The 19,183-nt window shown below is 41.5% G+C and overlaps 1 protein-coding gene across 2 annotated transcripts in view; it reads left to right on the top strand.

The window, feature by feature from the left end:
- Nucleotides 1-19,183, top strand: part of TSNARE1 (t-SNARE domain containing 1) — a 472,330-nt gene that overhangs the window by 140,777 nt on the left and 312,370 nt on the right. For both annotated transcript variants that reach the window (XM_059478742.1, XM_059478733.1), the window contains exon 5: nt 14,891-14,968. In XM_059478742.1, coding sequence (XP_059334725.1) covers nt 14,891-14,968 — 78 coding nt within the window. The remainder of the gene's footprint in view (nt 1-14,890; nt 14,969-19,183) is intronic.

The following is a 19,183-nucleotide window of genomic DNA, read 5'->3' as shown; positions in this document are numbered from 1 at the left end:
ACTCACATCCAGGACAGCTCCCCATTAGGTGGCCTGTATTGGCTCATGGGTGAATGAGTCCCCTGTCCCAACCAGAGGCTGTCCCCACCTTTTGTCCCCACCATTTAATGCTGGTGGATGCAAAACCAGCAGAAGGGAAGCTGGTGGAGCAGGGATTTGGCAGCAGCCCTGTTCCTTCTGCTGGAACATTGAATTTTCTTATTGCAATCCCAACACTGACAAAAATCCAGAGAGTCATTGCTGGCCACACCCTGCTCACATGTTCACATGTACTGTTTATAGAGGTGTGCACAGAAGGGAATGGTTGTAGGTGTGCTGGAAATCAGGTGTTAACCCTTTTATGGGCATTTGATAGGAATAGGTGTGGGGAAGGGTTTTCCTTGACCTCAGCTGCCAATTATGTTTAGAACTTATCTGCAAATGAAAAAAAAAAAAATAAAGGAGAGTTGCACTAACACAAATATTTGGGGGAAAGCCTCTTTTTTCTAATTTTCTTGCTATTTCATTTTTTTTTAATATGGGCAAATTTTGAAAACACGGTATTTCAGTTCAGAATGTCAAAACATTTCCCTTTGAAAGCTTGCAAGGGGCTGCTTCAACGATGGTAAAGGGAGGAAGGAAAAAGTCTTTCAGCTGAAACCAGCTTACTGGGTTTGGCATTTGTATCTGTTGATCTAAACCAGAATGCTTCAGCTAATAAACCAGTTGTTTAAAAAATTTAACTCAGCCTTTTCTTCATCAGTTTCCTGTCACTTCCACTTTCTCATACTCATCAGTATCACTGTGCTGTGGAATTTGTTTTTTTTTTTTTTTTTTTTTTTTTTTTAGGCAAATACTTCAAGCCACGTCTCAGTTTTATTTTGAAAGAAAGGGAGAAAGTCTGTATTCAAGTATATAATAGAGTCTTTTCAATTAAGATGGAGAGCAAAATCTGGTCTGCAGATATTTAATGACTCCTGCTGAGAATGAGGAACAGAGCAAAGTTCTGCTGAATTAAACAGCAAAAAAGCCACTTTTTGTCTTGAAGCTGAAGGCACAGTTGACCCTGAGGATGGATCAGTCCTCCTGAACATGGGGCTGAGCCCCAGTGCAGTGTAAATGCTGCTGGTTTACCCATGAGGAAGGGATATTTTTGCTTTACAAAGGTGCAGAGGACACTTTAATAATGTCAAATTAATGGTAACTCCCATATAGTCCTTTTCTTTTGTGTGCAAGTGTGGGCATAAAGCTCATTGTCCAAATCACATCATACATGGAGAAACTCCATTTCCTCTGTAACTTTGCACAACTTCTAATGAACTTCTCTTTTACCTGAATTTTATTTTTTAGCTCTGTCCTTTTAGGGCTGTGTTGCTGTGCTGAGTAAGAGGTTTCCTTGTACAGTAACAGGTCTGTGATATTACTTCTTATAAGGGTGTGTAGAGGACAAGGGAGAATGGATTTAGATTAGATATGTGTAAGAAATTCTTTACTGTGAGGATGATGAGGCACTGGCACAGGTTTCCCAGAGCAGCTGTGGCTGCCCCAACCCTGGAAATGTCCAGGACCAGGCTGGACAGGACTTGGAGCAACCTGGGATAGTGACAGGTGTCCCTGCCCATGGCAAGAGGTTGGGAGAAGAGGATTTTTATCATCTCCTCCAACCCAAACCATTCTACAACTCAATGTTTATAGCTGAAATAATCTGTGGAACAGCAATGTTTTTTTCTATGCAATACACGGCAGTAAGAGGATGCTCTCCTCTACTCCTCCCTTGGTACATGGGGACACACTCTTCCTGAGTGAATGTGTAAAAAAAAAAATTACTAATCCTGTGAAATGTTTCCCCACATTGACCATTTCACTGTGAGGAACAATAAAAGGGCTCAGGGTCTGAGAAATCAAAATTTGATCCATGTGAATCCCAGGGAGAGGCAGCTGAGCTGGTGCCTCCTGTGCCAGTCCTTCCTTTCCAGGGAATAACTACAGCAATAATTGTGTAACAAGAAACATCCTATGGCCACTGCTACAACCTCTGCTGACCAGCTGCAGATTCCATAAGCTGTGGGTGGCCAGATCCACATCAAATGTCCCACAGAAACAAGCCCAGGAGACTTCCAGAAGCTCTAGCAGATGGCACTTCATCTTCCTGAACGACGTATGGGCTCTGGTACATATGGATTATAAAACCCTGTATAGGTTTTATGATTTCTTCCAAAAGAGCTGATTCTTGGAGCCAGATGGTTTCTATTATGGTTAATCTTAAGCAAACAAGAGTAATTTTCCTTCCTCTATTCAGTAATGCTGAGAAGGTATATAAAGTATGATGCATGAATTAGCAGTATGGTTTTCTTATTTAAACATGATAAAGATTCCCAATAAATGGCAAGGGGTGTATTAACATTTTTCTTTTTTTTTTTAAAGTCTAATAAATTACCTTCCTCCGTTCTTTTCTTTGATGGAGAGTTGAAGCTCTCCAGAAGAGGAGGCTGCATCAGTTGGAACTTTTTGTGGGGAAATCTACTCCAGCATTTACAACATTACCCATGCACAACCTCTTTTTCCCATCGATGGATGCCAGCTGTTGCACTGCTCCATTGCTACTTTCCATTGCATCCACTTTGTCTCTGTTTCAGCAATTTCTGCTGTCCTGTCATCCTCAATCTCACTCCATCTCTCCAGGGCTTTTAGTTTGTGAAAACTCTTCATGCAGGTCTCAATTACTCTGCAAGGTCTCTCTGAGATTTTTGGTTTTACTTACTGTGGGAGCAATTTTTCTTGTGTGTCCTTGAAATGGCTTGAATTTGAGTTATGAAGAAAGTTATGAAGAAAAAGAAAATGGGAAGAAAAGGCATTTTCTGCACTTGAAATTCTACAGCTTTGTGCTGCAACAAGTGTTGACTCTGGAACAAACTTGAGGGTCCAGCATCATATTTACAGGGAGTGTAGAAATATCAATTTAGCTGGAACATGGAATGGTTTGGGTTGGAAAGGAGCTTAAATCACCCAATTCCAAACCCTGCCATGGACAGGGACACCTTCCACTGTGTAGAAATATCCATTTAGCTGGATCATGGAATGGTTTGGGTTGGAAAGGAACTTAAATCATCCAATTCCAAACCCCGCAATGGACAGGGACACCTTCCACTGTCCCAAGCTACTCCAAGCGCCATCCAACCTGGCCTTGGACACTTCTATGGATGGAGCATTCACAGTGTCCATCCCAATGGGATGTGTTTGTTCATCTGGAAGGTCATGGCAAGGTAATATTTTATTGGGTTTCTCTCTTTTGTTCATAGGGATGTTTTTTTTTTTTCTGCTACCACTCACTTGCATCACATGGACTTAATCAGGGAAAAAAATCATCTCCATCTTGTCATTAATAGCCTGAATCTTTAAAAAGATATTTTCTAAGGCAATTAGTGCTGAGTTCATTAATAAGACCAGAAGAGAGGCTGATTAAGTGCCAGTTTAAAAATAAAAAGAGTATTTTGTGATTTATATCACCAATAAATTTTTAAATAACGACATTTCAAAAATATTTGGATTCTTCATCTTTTTTGCTGGCTGTTTTCACATTACACTCCCAACAGCTCGGGCAGCAAGTGTAAGATTAATCATTTCCACTTTGCTTTTCCAGTCAATTCCTTTACATTTTCTCATGCTGTTGGTGCTGTTGTTTGTGTTTGCATTAACACAGGACTGCAGACTATCCCAGGAACATGGCAGTACAAACAAAACTTGCTTTCACTCAGGTTTGATTTATATCCTCATACAGCATCAATATTAAAAAATGAAACAAACTGTCAAATACCTTAAATTGCATTTTTTGGTTTTTTTTAATGACTTAGGTATTCTTTTCAAAAATTCAGGCAGACACTGCCTTAATGCTTGCTTTTGCCACTGCTTTGGAGCATGAAGGAGGGAACATGATTAGACTTTCCATCTTGAAAAGCAAGAAGCAATAGGGTTTGATAGGGATATTTCAAAAATTAATTGCTATTTTCTAGTACATTGATTTATTTCAATCAAAAATGAATTGTCCTTTTAACTATATCCTAATCCACTACCAGCAAAAATAATACTAAAAAACAATACCAAAAACAAAGTGATTTTTTTCATTTAGAAGGGACTTAACTGCACCTTGGTAAGACATCAGAATTATGCAAAATCTTTTAAAGTTTGTCTCCCCACTGCTTAAAAATGGAGAAAAAACTCTTAATTGTAAAACTGTCCAACCAAAACCAAAATTTCCACACTGCCAAAATTAGCAGCTTCTAAATTCACTACCTAGCTCTGCTCTGCATTTATCCTCCATAAAATTTTGCTTAAAATCCGAAGTCTATTTTGCATTTAACCATCACAGAAAATCAACTTTTCCCCTAATTGTCCCATCTGGAGAAGAGCACTGCAGCCTGTGTGGATTCCCGTGGTGAAAGTGTGAGTTCTCTGAATTATTTTGTTCATTTTAGGAGGTTTTGAGCAGGTGGAACAGGGCTGAGGATCCCACCAGCTCCCTCCCCATGGGCTGCCAACCTTGCCTGACCTTCAAGTCACTTTTAGCCATTGTGCTGCCCCCATGAAGTGATGGGCTCTTTATTTTAGTAACAGCCTCGTGAGTCTTTGACATTTCCTTCCACTAAATCAACAGTTTAGTTTTTGTTCCGTGCTGCCTAAGCAGGAGCATAGGATGAGAACAGATTTCTCTGGCAGCATTAATGCAGATGTAGGGAATGTCAGGTTTTGTACTGAAGGCTGATGTTGCTGTCTGGCATCTTTAACAAGCTTGGGAAGAAAAGAGTGAGGAGCACAAACTGTCACTTTCTGCTGGGAAAAATATCTGATATATTTCTAGTGTTTTTTCAAAAGCATGGAACTTGTTAATAATAAATTGAAATAAACCGTTAGGGTAGTAATGTAGCAAAGTTTGTTGTTTGGTTGGAAGTTTTGTTTGAGTTTTGTTGAGTGTTTTCCTCCCCATCATGAGTTGGAAGCAGCATGTCTGCTTTATCCAGCAGTTTGCTTTTACAATGGAGTGCAGCTCATCTTCTGAGTGACACCTTGTGCCAACAGCTTTTTCTTGTGCTCTTTCTGATCCTCTCTGGGAGTTCTCTGCACCTTGTCAAGACTGTGCCTTCTGATTTTCCAGGATTTTGGTCATGGATTTGCCGTTCACTTGCAAAATCCTCCTCCAGAACTGGGGGGAATTTGGGCAGGGATGCTGATTGCTCACTCTGGGCTCATGGAATGTGTGATGTCCCCAAGGAGGAGCCTCTCCACATAACCAAGAGTCAGGGCATGGTCTGGCACAGTGTTTTTCTCAGGGCTGGCTCTAGGAACAGTTTGGATATTTCTCTTTATTCCCCTCAGTAGCACATGGGTGGGTTTGGGAGGCTGTTTGTGGCTGCTGTGAGAAAGTTGGAGATGCACCCTCAGAGACATGGATCCAAAGGTTTGGCAAAGCTGAACAATGAGCTGTTGACACATTTCTCCAGCCCTGGCAGGGCGTTGGAACTGGATGATGTTGAAGGTCCCTTCCAACCCAAACCCTTCTATGATTTCTATGAGTTTAGCACAATTTCAGATTTCCTTGGCCACACTTGTACCTGAGCTGGGACTCTGGCACTGTCTGTGCTGTCCTGGACACACCAGGTGAGGTGCTATTCACTGGAGAGTCTTTTCCTTTCTTCTTCAGCAGTTTGTTATTTGCATACTTGCTAAAGAAGGAAACCAAAGTGAACAAAAACATCTTAACCAGAAATAATGCAAAGCAAATCTGACTGAATCTTGATTGCACTGTGAAAAGATAATTAATCATAGAACCATAGAATCATTTGGGTTGGATGGGACATTCAAAATCATCTTGTTCCAACTCACCTTCCACTACAACAGGTTGCTCAGGGTCCCATTCAGCTTTTCCTTGAACACTTCCATGGCTGACCCATCCACAACTTCTCCTGGCAACTTATGCCAGTGCCTCATGGATCTCTAACATTTCCTAATGTTTCCTTTTCTCTTTGAACCAGCTCTTGGGTACACAGAGGTTTGTATTTTTGTGGCAGAGGACTTGGTGCTGTGTTTGGAATAGCATGGGGCTGTTTCCCTCATGGTGGAGATGGGAATTAGGCAAAGCACTTCTGGGTTTAATGCTCCTTCTAAGTGGTTTAGGACAAAAATCATCTATTCGCTGATTTAAATGAGAGTGCAGTAATTGTGTAGCCTTTTTCCTCAGCCAGGTTGTGCAGGACAGACTTTCTAAATCCTGTATCTTCTTTAATTTCTGAAGTTGACTTTTACTGCTAATTAATTATCACCCTTTACCTTCTGGAATTCCATAAGGGATAATTCTCCATGGCTGGAGTGTCCCTTGCAGTGCCTGCTGTGCCACCAAGGGCACAGACACTTGCCAAGCTGCCGAGTTTTGGTCCCACTTCCCTAGCCTTAATTACATGGGAAACTTTTTCCTGAATAGCCCTTTTCCTTGGCTTCCTAGACTTCCCTAGGCATTGGCAATGTATTTATTATTTCTCTCAGAAATGTGTATTGTCTCTGTATTCAAGGCTTCTCTTATATTATATTTTCTAGGCTTTTCCTAGAAAGAACCGTGCTGAGCTCCAGTTCAAACTTGCAAGCTCTACCAGGAGCATTGGTTATGGGGACACTGCACTTATTTCTCTGGAAATGTGTTAATTAGTGTAAATTTAGAGGTTTGGTTAAGGTTTAGGTATTTAAACTGTTTCGGAGAACCCAAGACAAAAATGAGACCCTAGGCAGGATCCTTACCAACATGAAATGATTCTCCCTGCCTGCTTTGCCTCCTTGGCCTTATCCACTTGTTGAATTTAGGCCCTGAACTTAATTTGGCTTAGAGATTATGAAACTTCTGTCTCCTCTGGCCAAATTGCTGTAGCTGTGGTAGAACTCTTAAAGAAAAAAAAAATCTATTCAGTGAAAGCAGATGGGTTGGTTTTACTTTCATTTTCTCTGTAATTTTTTCTGGGAGTATTATCTGGTGGGGAAGTGAGGTGGGAACAATGTCCTTGAAATGGAAGGGCAGGCACTGATCTCTCCTCTCTGGTGACCACTGACAGGACCTGAGGGAATGGTCTGAAATCATGTCAGGGGAGGTTTATTGGATATTAGGAAAAGTTTCTTCACCCAGAGGGTGGTTGGGCACAAGGACAGTACCAAGCCTGTCTGAGGCAAAGAAGCTTTTGGACAATGCTTTCCGACATATGATGTAATTTTGGGATTGTCCTGTTCAGGTCCAGGAGTTGGACTTCAATGGTCCTTGTAGGTCTCTTCCAACTCAATCAATTCTGATTATTGGTTTTCCCTTAGGGAGAGGAGAAGTAGGCAGGTACTTCACTACCTAACACCTCTCCCTTTTAGATGGGTAGGATGAAACCTTTTGTTCCAGCTGAGAAGAATTTTGCCTTCAGGTAAAACTTCATTTCTAAAACCAAGAAAAATGTATTTTGTACATTCAGGAGAACTTGGACAAATTGGGAAGATTATTAAAAAAAGTTAAAAAAAAAGAGAATAGGAGTTTATAAGTGTTAATGCAAACAGACCTTGAGTTAACCCGTGGGGAATTGAGTTCTTGAACACACTGACCCTGCTGTGTGAGGAGGGCATTGAGGGAGGATTGGTGCAAACACCAGATTGATCCCAATTTTCACACTTGTAATTCCAAATGTGCCCCCTCTTTGTGCTGTGGCCGTGCTGAGGAGACCCAGGCCCTTTTGGACAAAGCTGTAGCAAAGGCCTCAGAGCTTTTCCATGTGAAGCAGCCTCACATTTTACAGCACTGATGAAAATCACATTGCCTGATGAGTGTGATTTTTGCTTACATTTCCCTTTATCACTTATTTCACTCAAATTTCATCAGCAGGAAATAAAAACCTCCCAAGCTTGCACGCCAGGAGCAACTTCACAGTACACATGATTCTTTCATTCTCTTCCATTTCCTTTTCTATTTTAAGCTCAATGTTTTGAGGAAAATAACTTTGTTCAAACACATCCTTGGCTAATCCTTTCTGTCCTGGTGTTTGTTGAAGCATTTTCTGACCAGTGTCAACAGGAGAGCAGAGGTGATGAGGAGAATCAAGGTTCCTGTGGTTTATATAAAAGGGGAAGGCAATGGAAGACCAAAACAATGTTCTGGGAGTGGAAGAAACCAAGGGCTGTGTGGAACGTGGGATCAGACACCAAGAATCCACAGGGAGGAACACCCTGGGAAGCTTTTTAGTATTGGGGACTAAAGGGCTGAAAGGTCTGGGGTGGGTGCAGGTGTCTGTGTCCCCATCACTTCTTGCCTTTTGCATTTTTTTCCTTACATGACAATCTGCTCCTTTCTCTTTACTGATTCTTGTCTTTGGCCTCCTTCACCTTCTTCCACCTTTTCACTTTAATGCCAACTCTTGTTGAATTGACATGAATTTACCACATTTTTTCTCCAGAGCAAATCTCTTTTCCTCTCTGGCCAGCAGCCAAAAATCAATCTTTTCTTCTCCCTGGAGTTCATTTCATGGCTCTCATTGTGGATCTCAGTCCTCAATGAGGAATTATTCTCTTGGATAATGGTATGAAAAGGGGGGAATCGAAGCTTTGCAATGGCTTGAGTGGTCCTGGAGGAGGAACAAGATGCTGGATGGGTGAGACTCATCCACTCAGCTCAGCTGTGAAAGGGTTAATCCACAGGACTGGGTGTGATGGGGCTGAACCCACACTGCTGGAGGTAAATTCAGGATTTGGGGTGGATGGTTTGAAATCAGAGTGAGCAGGTTGCTTCCTGCCTGCTTTTTTTCACTCCTTATAGGTGTTTCATGGCACAAAAGAGGAGTTTGGAGACCAAGTAATTTTCTGTGGGAGTTTCTGTAACCTCAGTTAAAGCTTTCAAAGGAGAGGAGATGCAGGAAATCTGTGACTTTCTTTACCAGACCATAGATATAATTCTTGGTGGTGCTTTGGTGATAAATCCATGGCAGTTTGGGGTGCTGAGTTGCTTTGCTACAGCCACATTAGGTATTGTAAGTAGAAAGATCAAATTCTTGTCCTGTTTTTCCTTTTTTCCCCCATTTTACCTGAGTTACTTTAATTACAGCAGCTTCTTCTTTGCAACTTATAGGTTATTTTGAGTTTGCTGCCAAATTGAGTTCAGGGAGGGAATTGACTTCACCTGGCTGCAGAAAAGCCATTAGGAGCTCCAAATTAGTGTGAAATAATTAATAGGAAAGGAAGATTAACGTGGCAAACACGGGTGCTTTTCATTAACATTAAGTGAAGGATGTTCCTGTAGGTTCCTTTGCCATGAGTGCTGTCCTGGACCTCCAGCAATTCCCTTTTACATTAATTTTATATTAATTTTATCCAGCTCACTCCAGACAGGACCTTATAAGCCTGGTCAGGCATCGTATTTGGCTTGTCCTAAAGAGGAACTGAAATAAATTCCTGCTGGGATTTCTCCTTCCCTACCAAAGCTGCTGCTGGTGGTGCTTGGGTCTATTTTTGTCCTTGGGTTCTATTTTGCTCCAAGCACAGACACCACATCCCTCCACTGTCCATTCCTCACCCAGAGTTGTCTCCTGTAGACAAAATTGTGATGAATTAAAGATTATAATTGCTCTGAATCGTGGAAAGTGATGCACTCTGAATGTTCTCTGAAACAGTGGTTGCAAAAATCATGTGTAAGGCTTGCCTGGATTTTTAAGCTTCTCAACCACTCCTCACAATTCCCTGAAGGGACATTGCAGCCAGGCTGGGGTCTGTCACTTCCCCAAGTAGGAAATGGTAGAAAAAGAGGAAATGGCCTCAAGATTCACAGGGTGAGGTTTGTATTGGACATTAGGAACAATTTCTTCAATGAAAGGGTCATCAGTCATGGGAACAGGGTGTCAGGGGAAGTGACTGAGTCAAAATCCCTGGAGATATTTCAAAGATGTGTAGAAGTGACTCTCAAGGCACACAGTTCAGTGGTGATGCTTGGTTAATGGTTGGATTCAAAGGTTTTTTCCAACCTAACTGATTCCATGATTCAGTTTCCTTTTTCTTTCCTTTTTTTTCTTTTTCTCCTTTTTTGCATTGATCCAGAGTGTCACAGGTGACACAGAGGTCTGAGAGGCCAGCCCTGCCCACCAGATGGGTGTGAGGTGATGCTGCATGGCTGGATTTAAACTTGCTGCAGCTTCACAGATTTTTGTCCAGATTTTTGCAATTTCTGAGCTAAAACTCCACACCCAAGTCACAAATTTCCTCAAGGTCCCACCCACAGCTGCAGAGTGTGCAGTGACATATTTTGCTTTGTCAGAACAGATACTATGAAAAACCCTTTTTTTCCATCTGTTGCACCTACCTGGGTGCCTGTGGATCTTTTCAGGCAAAGAAACAAATAATTAAATAGGCAAATATCAGAAATGCCATTGTTTGCTGCTGCTTTAGGAGTTGGTTGATGAGAGTTTGAGGGACCTGGTCTGGTGGAAATTGTCCCTGCCCATGGTGGCAGGACCAGATGATATTTAGGGTCCCTTCCAACCCCAAACATTCTGTGATTTCTATGAAAAAAAATAAATATAACAGCAATGAATATAGCAGGAAATCAGTATATGCTAGGCAAGGAGGAGGTTGAACTGATAGCAGAGGAAGTTGGGCTGTCCTGGGATCCAAGGTGATTTTCCTGGAAAAATAAATGGAAACAGTACAATTTTTTTTTTTTTTTTTTTTGGAATGTCCATTTAAATGTCCATTTAAGGCAGTAAAGGAGAAACCATTTGCATCTGGGATTCTGTGACTCATCCACTGTAAAGCCTTCACAGCCTTGAGGAATCCCAGTGCAAATAAAAGTCATTTTCCCAGCTGAGTCCCTGAACTCTGTTAGTGTCAGGACATGCATTTAATGCATAACATCACTTATTGCATATCAGAAACCTCCTAATCCTTCTTGGGGAATCATAATGTTTAAGCATTCACTTGATGTAATCAAAGATGGGTAATTTTTTATCAGACTTCACATCCACTTTACTTCTCAGTCTTGGTTTTTCTTCCTTGGCTTGGTAGCACAGAGGCAGTTTTGCTTTGCTTTCTGCTGCTGTTTTTAAATTGTTCTGTTTGTCTGCTTGAGCTGCTGCATCCTCCATGAATAGTTGCAACATCTCGGCTTGATGTGTTGGAGCTTGAAATTGGAGTAGTTAAAACAGCTTTCCTTGTTACTATTTTCTTTTCTTTTGCAAAATAAAAACGAAATAAAAGCCAGAACTGGCAGCATGCTGTGACATGAAATAAAAAGTCTAGGGGCAGGAAACTGCAAGCCAGATACAGTGCAATTTTCTCAGAAAAAAAAACAAAACAACATTCTCCTTGAATTGCATTTTCAAAGCAATTGTTTGGAAATTTTGGACAAAAGTTTAATTTGTTTTGTTGGTTGGGGTTTTTTTTTGGTTTAATTTGCATTTTTTTGATGTGAGAGTGATTGTGCTGTTGGATAGGTGTGGACTGAGAGGCCTTTGAGGAGGAGTTTGTAAGCTCACAGTCCTTTTCCATTTATATAATTTTGACTACAATGAATACATGGAGGCTTAAAAAATTAATTATTTCCATGATTTCAGAGTGTGATCCACATGCATTGTCTCTTTCCCATTAGGGAATTGAGGCACAGGGTGAGAAAACTGGTCTCGCACCAATAAATAGAAATAAATCTCACCCTCCCAAATTAGCACCTGAATTCTTTGGTAGTTTTTAACTTCATGGAACAATTCTGGGCTCTCAGTGTTGCTCTGCATTTTCTTCTCAGTGAAATTGGTGCTTTCTTGCAACATTTGGGAAATTTCATGTTGACTCCTGGTGTGACTCTGGCATTTGAAATGACTCCAGAGGCACCTGCTGGAGGCTGGACAGGAGTGTCCCCAGGTGGGAGCACACTGGATTCTGCAGCCTGGATTATTTGGGGATTTAATTCCCAGCTGTTCCCAGCTGGGGGATTCCAACTGAGATGGCACAATTAAAAATAGAAAAAAACCCCAGCCCTTGGTTTGGTTGCTTCATGGTTCATCTGGGGCTTTGCTCAGTACCTCAGTGCATGTAGATTCAGGATCACTGGGCCAGGATAAAAATCTTTTAAGGAAAATTTAGTGTTTCTAAGGAAAGAATTAAAAAAGAAGTTAAAAAAAAACCCACCGATCCAAAATGAGTTCTATCCCAAAATGTGCAGACCAGTTTTCTCTGGAACATGTTAGCATGCTAAAAATCCAATAAAAAACTCCTAAAATGGGGGTAATCACAGTCTGTAAAGACCTAAAAATCTTTTCCTGTGCTGCTTTTTCACCAGTTATTTAATGAGAGATGGACTTTGTTACTAACAAATGAAATTCCTGGGGGACAGGGGAGACCACAATAATTTCTGCTGTTCTGCAGCCTCCTCTATAGAACTGTCACAGACACATTTTATGAAAAATCCTTTCCTTAGGATTTTTTCTCTTGAGAAGCTGAGAGACTTCAGGAACAAAATATAAACAATGATTGTCTGCTGCTGTGGAATGCAACAGGTGCATCTGTGATTGGTCTCATAGAGTTGTTTCTAATTTATGGCCAATCACAGTCAGCTGGCTCGGACTCTGTCTGAGACACAAACCTTTGTTATTCATTCTTTCCTTTTCTATTCTTAGCTAGCTTTCTGATTAAATGCTTTCTTCTATTCTTTTAGTATAGTTTTAATATAATATATATCATAAAATAATAGATCAAGCCTTCTGAAACGTGGAGTCAGATCCTTGTCTCTTCCCTCATCCTGAGACCCCTGTGAGCACCATCACAATAGAACAAAGGAAAGGAGTGTCTGGGACAGCTGATTTAGGAGAAATTGCAGGAAGAGAAGAGTGGGAAAATCTCCAGCAATGAGGCCCTGTGCATTTGGATTAAACTGCATTTAATACCCTGGATTTGTGTCATGCTGACAGGCTGATCCATGACTTTATTTACAGCTGTTACGGGGCTGAGCCATCTCTGTGAGTGCGAGGAACAGTGGAAATTCTGCTCTCTGGATGTGCAGCTGCTCCTCCAGCACTGGGAGATGCATCCTCAGCCCTAACCTGAGCTGTGCACCCAGCAGGCTTCTCCTTTCGCCTAATTTTCTTCATTTTTGCCTTGTTCCATCGTTGTCTTTCTGCTCTGGCACGTGCAGGTTGGGCGTGTGGTGCTTTAGCAGCTTAGGGAAATTTGGTGAAGGGATGCAGAGTAAATCAGAATTCCAGTCTGCTGACTTAAATAAATGAATCTCAGCTCCTGTTTGAGCCTGAGATGCTTCGCCTCAGAGGAGCAGCTGGGGGATAACAGGGGCTGTTGGACTCTGTTGGGTGGACAAGCCCTGGGATGCTTCAGGATGTGACCAAAGTTTCTGGGAACGCCACAAAAGCTGACACAGGTGGGAGGGACAGAATAAAAAAAAAAAATCTGGAAAGCTGCTGACGTAAAACTGGTGACAAAGACATCATTACAAATGAGTGTTTCTCTGGTGACTGTGATCAATCAAAATTGAAATGCCTAGTTACAGCTTATTTGTGTGTTGTATCCTTACTCTGAGATGGACTTAATACAGCCATAATTAATGATTTTAAGGTGAAGGAAGGTGGATTTAGGGTGGATATTGGGAAGAAATTCTTCCCTTTGAAGGTCTGGAAGTCCTGGCACAGCTTGCCCAGAGAAGCTGTGGATGCTCCATCCCTGGAAGTGTCCAAGGTCAGGTTGGATGGGGTTTGGAGCAACCTGGAATAGTGAAAAGTGTCACTGCCCATGGCAGGGGATGGAACTGGATGATCTTCAAAGTCTCTTCCAACCCAAAATATTCTGTGATTCTCTAGCATAGCTCAGTCCACCATCACATGACTCTTTCTCTGGGGGTGATGAAAATGTGGAGAATCTGGGGACAGTTTCAGGAATTTTAAAGTTGGGAAATGCAGCTGAAAAACCAAAGCAAACCAGAAAAGAACCAAAAAAATCCTATATAAAAAAAAAAAAAAAAAAAACAAAACAACAAAATAACAACAACAACAAAAACCTCAAAACCAACCAAACAAAAAGCCCCAAAACAGCAATAATAATAATAATAATAATAATAATAATAATAATAATAATAATAATAATAATAATAATAATAATAATAATAATAAACAACCAACCAAAAAACCCCCACCCCAACTTCCACCAAACATGAAACCCCAAAATATTCAAACCCTCACTTCTGTGTTCTTCTGTTAGGGCAGATTTGAGTACCTTGCTTAAGTGGGGACTATGGGAATGAAGTTGTGAGAATTTTTCTGTGCACCAGCAGTAAAAATTCCTGGCACTGATACATTGTCCATTGCATTTGAGCTATCAGGAAGGAATGGTAAGAAGAGGAACCCCTCTTGGGGGTTAGGAGAGGAATCCCACTGAGTTCCCAGTTCCCTCCTGCCCCAAAAGCTTTGACCCCACAGAGCAGGTGCCCTCTGCTCACTGCTTTTTCCACAGGCAGGACCTGCTGTGGGCTCTCCTGCTCTGGAAAGTGCTGGGTAGCCATCACTTGGCATTGGGGCTTCTCATTCACTCGTGGTTCTGATACTCCCACTTGGTAAATGAGGACTTATGGAATTATTTGTATTCAGGTTGCTGACAATCCCTACAAATGCCATCTCAGTCCATGTGGGCTGCATCCACTGTGTTGCAGCAGCATCTTCACTGCCCTGGCGGCGCTGGATTTGTCTGCCCAGTGCAAGTTCCACCACCAGGCCCTGTGTAAAGCAGCATCAGACCACCCTACCTGGGCTAAATTTCTGCAGCAAGCAGGAATCTACATCCCTTTCCAAAGCACCATCCCCTTTCAAAGTGATTGGTGGTGTCCAATATTAACACTTTATTTTTTTTCCTGTTTTTCTCTTCACAGCCACTCAGATTGATCCCAGTGAGCTGCAGGAACTTTTTCAGGAGACTTCAGCTAATGTCTTCCGAATTAACTCCAATGGTGAGTAAAATGAGAGCTTTCCTGGTGCCTTCTGTGCTGTCCTGCTGATGATTCCTGTGCATGGCCACGGCCCCTGGCAGCTCCTCTTGTCGGGGAGCAAATATTAATGCAGCTTTTCTGCTCCTGTATCTCACGAGCAGCAGCAAATGTCCAACACATAGCTCCTTAAAAGATGTAAAAATATTCCACCATATGTTCCATCCAACAGGCACAGATACATTCCAATCCTTGCTGAGACCACATCCTTTTTTTTTTTCTATTTTTAATTGTGTCATCTGTTACAATAGAGAGCTGAGAGCTCAGAAAGGTGGAACAAGCCAGGCTTGTTTTCAAATATGTTGCAGCACTGCTGTGTTCAGAGCCTGTCACATGAGCTTGCAAAACATCTATCTCCCTTAGAAAAACAACAAAATTCTGCTGTTCTTCACTCTCTAGGTTGGACAGGGGTATCTCCCCAGCTCCTAGAGATGTAGAGTCCTCCTTCCTTTGAAACAAGCTCTGGTTCATCAGTTTTGGTGGGTTAGGCTGGAGGAATTTATCTTGCATACAGATGTAAACTGAAATTGCTGAGTTGAAGGTAATGCCATTGTACCCCAGTTCTAAAACATGCCAGTGTCAGACTGGGATCTGAAATGATCAGTGCTGATTTTACAATAGACCTGGAAATTGCTTTGGAATCATCTGGACAGCCTCTGTGTCTGTTCTTTTTGTGTCTTAGGTGACAGAGAGGCCTGACCTAAGTGTAGGGAAAGGACTTTAGTGCCTCCTTATTTGTGAAATTCTTCCCCAGTGTGTTCCAGGGTACAGTCCTGGTCATTGTAGCAAGATCCTTTTTAGAACAGGGATGTTCTAAGAATTAAAAACTTCTAAAATGTAGTTGTCTCCACTTTTGATGAGTTGTGTGTGCTTCATCTCCCAGGAAAATTCAAGCACCAATTTTTCTGTGATTAGAAGGGATTGGTGACCCTTGAATTGGTGACACACATCCCATGTAAAAAAGGGATTATGGCCACTGTGGCAGCTTGAACCTCCCAGCTGTGATACTTGGCTTTCAGGTGGGTGAACAACCATACCATAAAGCACAGAAATACCTGCTTTAGAACAAATTTTGGCTGCTCCAGCACCAATAGTTTTAATTTGACAATGCCAGTGATGAGTGGTAGTAGCACTTCTGCTTCCAAACTGAAGGCTCAGACTGAATTTGTGCAACCTTCTCCTGAGCCTGTGTGTGCTGTTCATGACCAACCTGGCCAGATTAGGGCTGACTTGATGTGCCCCTGTGCTTCAAACACAACTCCTTCCACAGTGGAGTTTTATCCTGAGAAAACCTAAAGGTGAATGGCACATCACTTTCGAAATACCACAACCCAATTTCTGTTTTCATTCTTTGTTGGAATTGCCTTAACCCCTTCAATTCATGTTTGACAACCACTGTTGTTATTTCTCCTCTTGAGATAGTGAGGATGTGTTTCCTCTTAAAAGTTGCCTGAACTGAGTGCTCTGTGAAGCAGATAATGACAATACTTGCACTTAAAACTATTTTGCAAAAATGGAGAGGGTGCAGAGAAAAGCCAAAATTGTTTGATGCCTGAAAATCAGACTTTAAAATTTGTGCCATCCAAATTTCTGTTTGAGACATCCAAGAGGACTCAATCTTGCTGTGTAAGTATCTCTCTAGGAAGAAAGATATCACATAGATAACAAGGGGCTCGTTAATCTATTGTTCTCACATAGGAGGACATCAGAAGATAAGAGTTAAAGCTAGATAAATACAATTCTTCTATATGGGGGTAACCAGCCATTAGAACTGCTTGTAGAGGGGGCTTGATGGATTTGGCTTTGCCAGGATCAAGATTCAAGATTCAAATATCTTTTTTATAAGATATTTGAATCTTGAATTTAAGATCAAGATTCAAATATCTTTTTTATAAGATTTACTTTAGTCCAGCTGCAGTCTCCAGTCTTGATGTGGGAGTGATGGGACAAAATTTTATGGGAGGAAATCAGGTTGGATAATCAGAATTGCTCTCTCTCTGGCTTTTAAAATCTATGAATCAATGAATCTATAATGCCCTTTTAAAGTGCTTTTAGGTTGAAGAAACGTCCATAAGATACTCTACTGTTGTTGCTCTGTTCACTACCCATATTATTTTTTGTCTGACAAAATCAGTTTCATTCAGTTTATTTTTTATAGTCTTTCCCCCAAAAAGTGGTTAGAGATTTTCAGGAGAAGGCTGCTGAGTGGGGTGCTGAGATTTGGCAGAGCTAATTCACTTTAAGTAAAGAATTTTTAGGCTTAGGAAATGGGGAAGAATGCCCATTATTCTTTCTGTAGCATAAAATCTCTTCAGAAAACTCAGGAAGCTCTGGCTTGGAGCATGGAAAATAAGTCAGTGATGTTGTTTGTGGCTGAGCAAGGAACAGGCAGCTGCATTCCAGATGCTCACCAGGTAATGGTGTTACTTCTTTTGTGCTGGGCATGGTGTGCTGAACATCCTAAAAATTGCATAAATCCTATCACAGCTCCCCTTTCCCTCCTTTTCCTGGCTTGCTGCAGCTCTGTGGGTTTTTGAGATTCTCTGTTGTGTTTGGAGATCTAACTGTGCACCTGAAATGTTCTTGTCCCTTTTGGGGTGCTGAAGATCATGGATTTGTGGAGTCATACAATCATTAAGGCTGAAAAGACCTCCAAAATCTCCAAGTCCAAGCTTTGAATGCCACCAAGGCCACTAAACCTTGGGAAGTGCCTTTTCAGTTTATTTTTGAGCATTCCCAGGAATTGTGAATTCACTCCTTCCCTGGCCAGGCTGTTCCAAGCTGGCAGGAGCTGGCCATGTTATGATTTTGTTGTTTAGATTCTAAAAATCCCAGGTTGAGGCCAATCTCAGCAATACCTTTTATGTCTTTGGGGAATGACTATTTTTAATGAAACAAGGAGTCAACTTTGTACCAGGATTTTAAAGCACCATTGAATTTTATTGAGTAACACTGCAGAAGTAATAAACACAGTGTGCTTTGTCCCTCTTTGCTGTCCTTATTCTTTTTACAGAATTCTGAGCCTTTGAGGTGATTTAAATTCTTCTTGGGCCCTTCAGGACTTGCTTCCTGACCAAGGGGGATTTTACAGCTCTGAGTTGATTGTGATTATTCTCACCCATAAATGCTTCCTGCTCCCTTTTTCTGCCATGAAAATGGAAATCTTCCTCATTTGTTGAATAAAAATTTTAGCCAGGACAGCTGGTTCTGTTTATATGCTACTGGATCACTCTCCTGCCAGGTCATGAGCTTATAGACTTTTTTTAATGCCATCTATTATGGACGTATGAAAGGGTAGAGGGAGATTTTTCCTAATCTTTGCACCTGCTTTCTTTCTCTTAATCTTTTGGGGCTGTCCCTGCTGAAAATAAGGAAGGTTCATTGAATCATAGAATAGTTTGGGTTGGAAGAGACCTTAAAGGTCATTTTGCTCCAACCCCCTGCCATGGGCAGGGATACCTTCCAGTAGACCAGGTTGTCACATAGTGCCTTGACTTTTGCAACATTCATGTTTTGGGTTATTTTTCAATGTAGTTGATTTCCTATCAGCACACAAAAAGGAGCTCAAATATAGCCTGAATTTGTCTCATTTATGGCTTTATTTTTTATCTATACTTTTATCAAGACTTTTTTTTTTTTTTTTCATGTGCAGCTTTTAGCTGCCTCTTAGTAAGTATCTTATAAGTACAATAAATAACACTCCTAAATGGAGTTGATCTGGTGCATCCTTCCTGGTCAGTGGAGGATATCCTGGAGGAATCAGGCCTGTGCTGGCCAGATTGAGAACCTGAACTCTCTAATGGCTCTCTTGCCTCTCTGATTCCTGCTCCTCACTCTTTAATGACTGCCCATAACTGGTTGGTGCCATGTGCAGTCCCATTACCTCGATCTTAAAGGCTGAGCAAAGGATTTTCCTGGATCCCTCAGGTGTGATTGAGTCTCCATTGCCATCTCAGGATGGTTCCTCATCCCCCATTGATCTGAGGATTGCAATGGCACAGGCAACTGGGAGCCAAGCTCTCTGTGAGGTAAATCAGTGCAGCTCCAACATCACTGATGCCTTGTGAGTGTGCCTCATTCTGGAGCACTTGGGCATGCCTTTTAATGATAGAAAGAACAAGACTTTTAAAATAAGATTCCTATGTGACGGTGGTTACAGGGGTCTTAGGATGACGGAAG

The sequence above is a fragment of the Ammospiza nelsoni genome, chromosome 1, assembly GCF_027579445.1.
Source record: "Ammospiza nelsoni isolate bAmmNel1 chromosome 1, bAmmNel1.pri, whole genome shotgun sequence".
Classification (NCBI taxonomy): Eukaryota; Metazoa; Chordata; class Aves; order Passeriformes; family Passerellidae; genus Ammospiza; species Ammospiza nelsoni.
Note: the sequence above shows the minus strand (reverse complement) of the source record. Positions and strands in the feature narration are given on the sequence as shown.